We start from the raw sequence: 11,167 nt of genomic DNA on the forward strand, positions 1-11,167 counted from the left end.
ATGATAGGCTAAAATGGTAAGGAAAACTGCGGCAGACACTCTGGAGCCTTCTGGAACAATCTCGACTCCTTTAGATAGCACTTTAATGTATGAGTCACAAACGATACAGGCATTAGTCGATGTCGAATTGATGAAACGCTGCTTATTAACGATTATCATACCGGGTCCGGCGTTTTTTTTTTATTAACAACTACGAGGCGGAAGAATGTGTACAGTTTTTTAATAAACAATGACATACAGTGATATTTATCAAATATGTATATTTATTACGCGCCTCACAGGCAAGTCACGCATATACACCACAGGTATTTCGAGGCACCATAACCACATTAACCTTAACTTTAAAAGAAATACGACTAATTTAGCCTAATTTATGCAAAACTGCGATCTGTGTTTTCATTTGCTTTATGTAGTCACCCGGCACAATAATATATTGGAAATGGTTGTGTATTAAAGGCGAACCTATCAGATTTCGCCGTAGACATGTAAGTATATTTAAACTGACAACTGTGAAGAACCATCGAAAATACCTTCGGAAACTCTAAAATTAAGTTTAAGATGAACTAAGCCTATATAGTTTCTCTAATCCACCTCGTAAGTGTCTAAATTGTAGCCACTGAATCATTTATTAGTTAAGATGATGTTTTTATGAGAACTTTACAAATTGCGCAGTTAATATTTGAGCAGGTGCCAGATAGGCTCTCTTTACAAAATTCTGGGAGGATAACAGCGATGTCCATAGTCATTAAAAACATGGAGAACAATCTTGAACATTCCATTATTTAACGGATGGGATTTTTTTATCTTATAACTCGTCTACGACAATACATTGAAATATGTTATTACTCCATCCTAAGAACAAGTGTTAATTAATGTATACAGTTTCACATTTGATGCACAAAACGTTTAGAAGAATGCAAACAGCCTATAACAATATGAATTTATAAACGGTAAAGTCTATCTAAACGACCATATGTAACGGCTGCCTGCGTTCCGTCATTTTGGAAGGTGTAGAACGTTAGCTTCACCGAACTACCTGTTTGGCCTTTGTTGCAAGAGTAGGAGTAGAATAGTTTTTTTGGATCTAGTAAACATTTGAAAAAATACTGTTAGCGTAGTCACTGTTGATGTAAAAGTTAAAATTCTTTCTTGGGCTAGCTTCGTCGTTTCTCCAAGGGTCACAAATATTCGCGAGCATCCCGACAGTTAAAAGGTCAGAAATAAATAAAAAATATAAGCGTGTCGTGTAATTAAAGTCCAAAAATTCTGCTGCGAGAAATTACCACCCATTGACCGAAATTGTATAGAGCCCGAGGAATATCCCAAGTTGCCTAGTCGATTATCACGCGGTAATGGAAGTTCAAAAGCTCATAGCAGTAAAAGTTACGCGAAGTGGAACTTGCGTAATTCGCTTTTGAGAAGCTATATGTGTTACTTAACACTCTTAATAGAAATGAATTAAAATATGATTTGTTTTATATTACTGCATAAAGCAATGGTCAATTTTGGTTGGTATGCAGCGTTTTTCATATTATTTTTGGCTGGAAACAAGCAATGTTGATTAATATTTTTCTGCGAAGTATTTTCAATAGTTTGACTTTGAGCGAATGAACATATCAATGAGAAATACCGAACGAAACTAAAGTTATATCACTAATTAATTATGCAAGCAATGAACTACCACGGATTGACTAATTTCAGTTGTTATTAATACATATAATAATATAATTGGACCGTGTAGTACAAATACACAGTTTTTTTATTTTATATTTCGATTTATGTTTTTACCTCTATACGAGCAAGTTCTTGAAATCACCTTTTTTTCAGCTATAGCGTCAAGAACTTGCCTTAGTGGGAGTCTAGTCAGGGTGGGTCTCGTTGGCGTTTCTCCGAACGACCTAAAATGTTTTTATGCTTGTAACATGGCTACCATACAAGCAGCTATCACTCTTAAATGCACAATATAACAACTGTAGCTGTATTTATACAATTATGTACATTTCCGCGCTAATGTGAAGGTAGGAATGCTATATAATAGTTTAAATAATTATAACTCAATAAATATGTCGCATTGTATCGCATATAATCGCGTTATGATTATTGATTTCTCAAACGAATTGGGTTGTTTATCGTAGCAAGCATGCTTTCAGCCATTATTTTTAATAATGGCAGAATGCTATTTGTTTGATAAAACAACGAACTCATTGCGGAATTAATAGGTCAGTCCTCGAAATATGCATAAAGATTAATTATTATCCAGTGGGGGAGCGAGCCCAAATAATGAACCTCATTTGTTAGCTAAAATTAGCGGTCGACATTGTTGCCAGTCTTCATGCGATCTCCGACGAATATAAGAAATAATTTCATTAGGTAAAGTGGAAGGTTAACAATAGGCACTGATTAAAAGGGCTCGAAATTCTATCAGAACGTGCGAAAAGCCATTTTTATGGTGCCAAAACAAACAGTACCTATCGCGAATTCAATTTCTCGACTAAGTCTCAATGCTTATTTGTTTTAGACTTCCTAAGCTTCTTGTAACATTTACATTTTCGACTTTCTTGGATCCTGGATTTTCGGATGTTTTAGCCTACTGTTAGCTCAAAATGCACGTTTGTTGTATTTGGGCGACATTAACAGTTTTAGACGCATTAACAGCACTTTCCTAATAGTTACGGTTACTAAATAATCCTTGAATTTGAAGAAGTTGTTAAAAATTATTTGTGACTCGTTTAACCCCGATTTTAACGAACGGCAGTTACGCTGAATAAACAGATTTTAGTGGAGATGTTGTCTATTTTTCGGCCAATGCGAGCATATGTAATAACATTTCTATGTTTCTTTTATGTTTACAAGATACCTATAAGTGTGAATGATCCGGGGAAGCTTTTTTGTCAAGGCTCAATGAGAAGAAAAAAAATATACGTATATAGAATAAATTTTGAAGAATGTGAGAATATATTTAAGTGTACTTCTTCAAAGATCTTTCTGTCTCTAACCCTTTATTAGTTCTCTGTACCTAAAGACACTTTATTGAAAAAAAAAAAATTCCTATTTAGGCAGCAAAGATGTACTTCCAATTTTAACATAAATTATTCATATTTATTATGATCCTACAAAACTACCGTAACATCTTCAAAAACGAGCAGGTCTTATTTGCCTGACGTATCTTTCCAGTTCCTCATCCGCCGACGCTGATTTTTTAAATAACTCTTTAGTCGGGCAAAAAATTCGGTAAGTTTCAGCTTTGAATCGCCCTGAATCTCTCCCGACGCGATCAAAAAAAGAAGAACAGATACTTCGTTTTACAAACGGAAAGAGCTTAGTAGATTGTTGTTGAACTTAGATAAATTTCCTCGGAAGTTTTACTAGGCAGCTGAACTTCCTACGGCCCATTTAAATACATTATATAATTTAATCTTTCAATAAAGCTACGTTGTCTTATATTTTTCGATCAGCGCTAGTGTATGAGTTTTAAGAGTAGCTTATATTAATTTGTCTACACATTCACAAAAGCTACCTTATATCACACTGTCGATTTTTGTTTTATCAGGAAGCAGACGTTGTCGAAGTGTTAATTTTTCTATAATTGCGAAATATGCACGGTCCGTCCATCAATAAAATCGTTAAAAATCATAAACCTGACTCTGTTTACATGAGAATATTATGTATGCACAAGGTTTTCATGGAACATCAACCATTTGAATTGCAGCATCAGCAAGAGCGGGACATTCGTTTTCGCATAATTGATTTGCACAAAAGGACTGACAGGCGTAACCATCGTTGCCTTCTCAGGGCTGAAATCATAAGGTTTTAATCTTGAGTGCTTCACACGTGTTTACCCTGGATCACCAGTAGAAGATACAATTCAAGACGAAAAAACTTCGTCGCAAGGTTTCCAACAAGTGTTACGTAGCAGTTTATACGGTGGAAAGCTGTCTTCAAGTTTGCTGCATGCATTTGCACAACTTAATTAGATATTACAAAGCCGTATTAGATAACACTGACGTAGCTTAAACTTGGAAAACTTTAAGCGCCAGGTTGTATTCAGTAAATAGACTAATTCCTTATTTTGCTGTTACCTCTTTTTGATTGAAAATTGGGTTGAGCCAACAATACTATGTGGCTAAGAGCAAGTAATACATAGTGTCATGACGAACAGTTGATACAATCAAATTGCCATTATATCAAACGTATTTTCCGTTCATTATTGAGTTTGTTCTGCTTAGTATTTCATTAATGTCGTCAAATATAGAAGGCGGATAACGGCCCTATCTGCTTAATTGCTGCCGATTTGATGCGTAATCGGCCGGTTACGGTTCCGTAAGTCTATCAAACCGCTTGAGACAAAGCTTGCAGATGGTATAACTACAACAATGATGTATATATTGCAGACAATGGCGATCTCCGCAGCGTCGCTTGCTGGTCGAATAGCGTTGGTGACGGGAGGAGCTTCCGGAATCGGTCGCGCTGTTTGCGTTGCCTTTGCACAAGAGGGCGCCCGGTGTGTTGTAGCGGATCGAAATATCAGCGATGCACAGAGGACTCAACACATGCTCGAAAAAGGTAAAAAAACATATATATATATAATATTGCAGGTTTGTTTTCAACAATCTTTTTCTCTCCACTGAATTGACCAGCAACGCGTCTGCCATCATGCACTTCCTAAGGTGACACATGGCATTGGCTATGACCTAATTGTCAGTATATGTCTGTCTGAACAACGATAAAGTCATTCCAATGGTATGAAAAAGGATGTGTGGCGTCGGCATGCGTCGAAAACTTTAGTCAGCTATATTTTGCGCCTGTCACACCTTAAAATCGAACGGACGAAGCATTCTGCAAGTCAATAAGAGGGAAAGCTGTTTTTGCGAATTTAATAGTCTCATAGGAAAAGCTTTCTTGTCACCAATGTCGGAAACCGGCTGATTGCTTTTATATTGGCCGAGTCTGATCGAATGCCGTGTTTAGATATAAATAGATGCCGTACTTAGGATTCGTAGGTTTTTGGCCCCAAGGAATGAGGCCTTTAAATATTTATTAACAAGTTTATTGATCCAGTGCAATTGAGCATGTCCTGCACTTGCAAATTCTGTTCCGAAAAATTCCTTTAAAAGACGAAAACGTCATGAAAGTGGACCAGGCAAAATATCCATTACCGATCACTAGGTACATTGGCCATTGGTAGCTTGAACGTTGCCGGAGTATTGTATAACCCAAAAGACATTTCGTTTAAGTCAAATAGATTATAGGGCATGGTAAATGCTATTTTCTCGATATTTCTTGCGTCCAGTGGGCACTGAAAATACCCTTGTTTACTGGGAAAGAAAATAGCTAGGATCTTAGCTTCGTACGATTCGAGAAATAGCTACGTTTAGCGCATCGTTTATACGCACTAAGGTATAAATGTCTTTTGTTTTGTAGTTCAGTTCCCTATAATCGATGCACAACCTACACCTATCGGCCTCTTTCTTTACTAGTACCACCAAGCTTCACCACAGGATCGACAACGATCTGACGATTTCTTACTCTACCATCATCCGGATCAAGTTCTCTATCGCCTTACTCTTTGCCAGGACGTAGTGCCAGTTGTATAGCCTTTTTGTAGGTTCCGTGTTTCTCGCATTTATTGGATATCGTACCGTACAGCAGCTTGAAGGTATCGGGCATTTGTTGCTGCTTTTGTTTATGGTTCTAGCGAATATAGGCAGCGCTGTCATTCAGTCGGCACGCGCTTTGCTTGCTACACCGGTCGTTTTAGCCCTCGTAGAGTGTGCAGATGAAACAGGACCGGAATTGAATTGCAACATCAAAAATCAGCCTCCCCCAGCAGTCATTCCTTTCAGCACCCGAAGAAATGATTCTCGATCAAAACGTATATGTGTCAATGGTCCGAATTAAGAAGAGTAATATAAGGATTGACTTTTTTTAGAAAGAGCCGCATTCGGAGCTAGCAGATATAGTGTTTTAGTTTCGCTGGATTACGCGTTAGCCAGTCGTATTCCATGTGGAAATGAACCGTCGTTGATCTTATTGCTCGAGACCATTTATCCTCCTGGCGCTGCGTGGCTTTATCATTTATCGAAATCGTAAATCTTAGCTTTAAATGAGATTAATCCAGACATAGTACCTCTTTATAAATAGGCCTATTAAATGATTCTTAATTAAGATGTTAAGTGATTCTCCAAAATAGCATTCCACTGAGATTATATATGATCACAAATATATAACGCAAGATTGTTTCTTGCCATCTTTCGGACCGAACAATAAAAACTGACCTTATCCTCAGCGTCCGTCGAACTAGCGGCGATGATATCAAGCAAATTAGACGTCTTCTCAAAGAAATTCTACTGATCACCAGATCAACCAAGGCCATTGCTAAAAGGGTGGCCATAATGTTGACCGAAATACGATCGTGGTAGATAGATTCACGCCGCTGGTCTCAAAAAAGCTAAGTGCTAACGGCATTCTACGATCTAATCGATATAATCGGCTAGCTGTGCTGCCGTGTCCGAAGAGCGGCGAGTGAGAACGGAACTTGCGCGTGCGGCAATGCTCTGGGTCGTTTTACAGGATGACCGGTTTGCCGGTTTTTATATTGATTGATTACGAACCTTTTCGTGCCGCACCAGTTACATGCTACCCAACCATCGGGTGTCCCTTTAGCGCCTTTGAAAGACGGTCTGTCTCTTGGTCGCGGGATGCGGCTGATTCCACCTCACGGTGTGAGCCCCACTAACAGACATGTGATGCATTCCCATCGAGAAAAAAAAATAGATATATTTTCATATACAGATGGTGGTATAAATATTTTTAATGCTCATTCTAGCGCACGACGGAGAACATTCAGCTATAGAAATGGACGTCTCTAATAGCCATTCTGTTTCGTCGGGATTCATACGATTGAAGGAGCTTCAAAGTCGACCTGCCGATATTATTGTCAATTGCGCAGGTATTACTAGTGATGGATTTCTGCTTAACATGACGGAAACTATGTTTGATGAGGTCATCAAGATCAACCTCAAGGTAACTTACACTCTGGTAGTAACCACTGTTTTTGCAGAAAGAACATATTTATGGTTGAAAATTTTTCCCAACAATTACTTAACTTTAATCGTAGTGTCTTAAGTCTACACCAATTTTTAGCGCCCATAATTATTTAAGAATACACAGGGAGTATAGTAAGAGGCTAAGCCGTGCCTTACAATACAATCGTCCCTTACTAATCATTGGCAAATATTTGCAGGGAACTTTTCTCGTAACACAACAAGGGGCTAAAGAGATGGTGGCCGCTCAGCTTCCTGGATCAATTGTCAACATTTCGTCAATTATGGGTGAGCGAAAAGAATCGCATATAGCAGACTACGGCAGGGCCCCTGAAGTGCTGCTCATTCTTAAAAAGTTTCTGTAATTTAAAGTCATTCTTAACTACCTTGTTGGATCACATTCTAATTTGGGCATGAAGGATCGTTACATCGACCGTTGTCCGACTCCTATTTGCTTGCTATCACAATTCTGTATAGACTGGCTCTTGTGAAAAAGGGCACCTTCCTATAGTATTGTTTAATTGATCATACCTGACCCAAAATGGACAATTAATAGTTTATTAAAAACAAATACATCCTAAACACAGCTATAAGGAAACTCGCCTGTATATGATTTGAGAGCAAAATACCTTCCGTATGTGAAGGCATCTAAAAGCCAAAGAGGGATAGAATCTCACATTACGCAGTTTGTATTTCAAACTGGTCTGAAGCCCAAACTTCAAGGGCAGAAAGCACGTTCTCGCGGTGATTTAGGTGCCTCTAATCCATCTGCACACTTTATGCATGAACATGTATTTTGCACAGACATGTTTTGGCTTGCGCATTGTGACCTTCAGTTAATGTTTGGTTTATTCTGCATGAAAAATCAGGTAAAACGGGTAACATCGGCCAAACGAATTACGCTGCATCGAAAGCTGGAGTTGTCGGTTTTACAAAATCAGCCGCTCAGGAACTAGCCAAATTCAATATAAGGTTCGTACATCCTTCCGTTCGTGGACTTGTCACCGTTTTTACGATTGGATTCGCAATTTGGTCGGTGAAGTCAACAAAGGTTTTGTCCTCGTAGACTGTATGACTCAGCTACTGAAATAAATAATAGCAATTTGAGAGTTTACGTGAGTTGCTGTGGTGGTTTTTGTACAAACCTAAAAATTTTCAAAGGCTTATCAAAAGGCCTCTGTTCTAAAGCGGTTTCTTTCATTGTGATGAACTGAATTTTGCGAATTCCTATTGAATGATAAAGCGTAGGTTTTTATGATATTACTGGGGAAAGACTGGAACTATGTAGTATAAAATTCGCCTGATGCTATCGTTGAAAGCAGTCGGTGCAAGAAGAGAGTAAATAATCGTTCTAGCATATTCGCCAAAAGCTCTTATATTACGTAGTCTGAGCAAGCTTATGACAATTCATGCATTCGTTTCGAGAAACAAGTCATCATAGAACGCCGTTTAACGTGGCGTTAAATCGGCCACTGATAGTTTCGTATTAAAAAATTAGTCATTCCACAAACTTAAAGAGAAAATACGTTTCTTTATAGAATGGGTCGTGGTTCTGGCAAAAGCAGACGACATCATAGTATTTTACTGCTGCATAAAGCAGGTCAAATATTATTGTACATTATTTCTACCGTGGATCCACGTAGCGCAGGTTTCTTTGTATAATGCTTTTAAACCACTCAAATACTGTCACAAATTCTCTGAAAAAACAAGAAACAACAATAATGTTGTGCAGACAGTCCTCCAAAGCCAACGTAACCATTTTCAACAATGTATAAACGATTAATAAGAATAAATTCTGATCCGTGACAGAACCCGCAATGTGGTGGATATGTCAACAATATTGTTCTGTCCGAATAGTGCGTTACCACATGCTACACGCTGTTGATAATTAATATGTGATTCAACAAATGTACAACTACGATGCTTTAATTTAATTGGACGTAAAAACCCATACTGCACTAAGCCGAGACCTGGAGTCACACTTCAATTTCTCTGCAAAATTAACATTGACAGCATCCGATTCTGTTTACGTAAACGTAATAGTAATAATAGAAAAAAACGTAATAGTAAAATAAGCTCACATTAGTATTTAATTTCTTCATTGTTCAAAAAGGTTTGACGCGCCAAAATATTTGTCTTACGCGACCCCACTTTTCGAATTTTGACTGAAGAAAGGATTTCATAATGTAAATTGCACCAAATCACTGATTCGTGTGTATCTCGGAAATTCTGATAGCTTGACAGTACTAAAATTCGAAATCAACATTCCTCTTGTAAAAACGTGGTGCCTCAAACGTCGATCCCATTTTCCCTGACGCCTTAACGGCATTAGAGCACCAAACAATATTATAATTAACACATTATTCTGAAAAAATGTTTTACTGAAGACCCTGGCTTATAAACATGATGCTCTTTATAATGCTTCTTCTTATATATATATATATATATATATATATATATATATATATATATATATACATATATGTATGTAATGTTTTCTCTTCTATGCAAACAAACCTTACAGATGCAATGCTGTAATGCCGGGTCTCATTGATACCCCAATGATAACAACTGTTCCCGAAAAGATCACAAAGCTTGTCGTAGACAAGATCCCGCTACGCCGAAAAGGCTCGCCTGAAGAGGTTGCGGAGGTACCTGATTCGAAACAACTGGACACTTTGAAGTTGTTTGAATATATACATGTATATATTTATAGCCTAACGTTGTAACGTTAGCTCTGTAATACCCAACGATCTTTAAAGGATAAAAATGGTACTTGAGTGCAATGCAGGTAAGAATAACCAGAGGGTTCGCTTGCAGGTGGTTAGATTTCTGGCATCGAACGAAAGCTCCTACGTCACCGGAGGTGTAATTGAAGTAACCGGAGGTCTATTCATGTAGCACAAAGAAGCTAATGTTGTCTATCATTTAAGATGCTGTGTTATTGGTATTGGGAGCTGGCGTTGATGCGTAATGCATCGCTGATGCAACGAGAAGTATTCTTTGTCTGTATAGGTAATAATTGAGACACATATTATATTAGTTAAACGGTCAGGTACAAAGCAGTTTAAAACTTTCATGTACAGTTTTTGAATAGAATTCGCGTTCTTTAGATATACAAAATGTCCCTTTATTTTGTTTGTCAGGTAGCGTGCTTGAATAATTTTAGATGAGAAACTTTATACCAAAAGCAGCCTTGTTATATGAAAAGAAAATTATAAGGGGAATTTTTAAATTCAGCCACTTGGCAGTTCGAGTGGAAATATAAACTATTTTAAATCGTACTTGCCGAAAACGAATATGGAAAGCACTAATTTGGGGGGTCTATCCTCGTGGGCCGGTGGGACTGAATGTAGACCCTATTTAATGTGAGCTAAACGGCCAATGTACAACAGAAACAAAGAGAAGCTGGAGATTAAGAAGTACATAATGACATTATCAAGGCGTCACTAATACAGTACAGCGTTAGCAGACATGGAATGCGTTTTGTAAAAAAAAAAAAGTAATCTATAGGAAATTAATTGTATAACGCTGGATCAATGGTAAAAATGATTGCTTCATGAGCCATGACGTACCGTAATGGCTTTTTGTCGACTTACGGAGCTGACCTGTTGTTATCGGTCGACCATAGCTTTGTCCCGGCCCTTGTCTTTAGTCTTCGTTTAAATTTAACTCTGTTTTCTATCACCTCTTCTTCTAGGAGTAGTAGCCTTCTGCGGTTTTCGACTCCCACCTTTTCTTCCATCCCTTTTATATTCATTGTCTTCTAGCGTCTCTCACCGCCCCCTTCCTTTTGTCCTTCTTTCGCGCATTTGCTTCGGGTAACAGGACGATGACCAAAACCGATGACAGTGGAAGCAGCGACGATAATAGCTGGATAGCGATTGGATGGATATTGTAATGAATATCATCTTTAGTTGTTGCCTTTAAATAAAGAGAAGTATATTTTTTTCTTTAATATGTCATAAGCTCTCTTCTTTCCATGAAGCGCAAAACCTTTTGTTAGAACTACGCTCACTTTTAAATAGTTAATCAAATTTAATACGTGAAATGTCAACCCATGTGACTCGATGGTTCGGGTACGTCAAAGCGCATATATTGCCTGATATGACACTGTAGCATTT

At 37.9% G+C, this 11,167-nt stretch overlaps 1 protein-coding gene across 4 annotated transcripts; it reads left to right on the forward strand.

The window, feature by feature from the left end:
• Positions 1–983: 983 nt before the first annotated feature.
• LOC111271709 ((3R)-3-hydroxyacyl-CoA dehydrogenase) lies at positions 984–11,003 on the forward strand. 4 transcript variants are annotated; one of them, XM_022852667.2, is made up of 8 exons: positions 984–1,213; positions 3,710–3,807; positions 4,392–4,563; positions 6,827–7,023; positions 7,244–7,331; positions 7,913–8,015; positions 9,568–9,694; positions 9,864–11,003. In XM_022852667.2, the coding sequence occupies exons 3-8, from the start codon at positions 4,395–4,397 to the stop codon at positions 9,942–9,944; spliced, it is 765 nt and encodes a 254-aa protein (XP_022708402.1). In that variant the 5' UTR covers positions 984–1,213; positions 3,710–3,807; positions 4,392–4,394; the 3' UTR covers positions 9,945–11,003. The 4 variants fall into 4 exon arrangements, 2 of the variants coding, with proteins under 2 accessions (XP_022708402.1, XP_022708403.1); XR_002687045.2 differs by lacking the exon at positions 3,710–3,807 and having other exon boundaries at positions 986–1,213; positions 9,864–10,058; positions 10,744–11,003; XR_002687046.2 differs by lacking the exon at positions 3,710–3,807 and having other exon boundaries at positions 987–1,213; positions 9,864–10,058; positions 10,872–11,003.
• Positions 11,004–11,167: the final 164 nt, after the last annotated feature.

Source organism: Varroa jacobsoni, unplaced genomic scaffold (genome assembly GCF_002532875.2).
Source record: "Varroa jacobsoni isolate VJ856 unplaced genomic scaffold, vjacob_1.0 contig00905, whole genome shotgun sequence".
Classification (NCBI taxonomy): domain Eukaryota; kingdom Metazoa; phylum Arthropoda; class Arachnida; order Mesostigmata; family Varroidae; genus Varroa; species Varroa jacobsoni.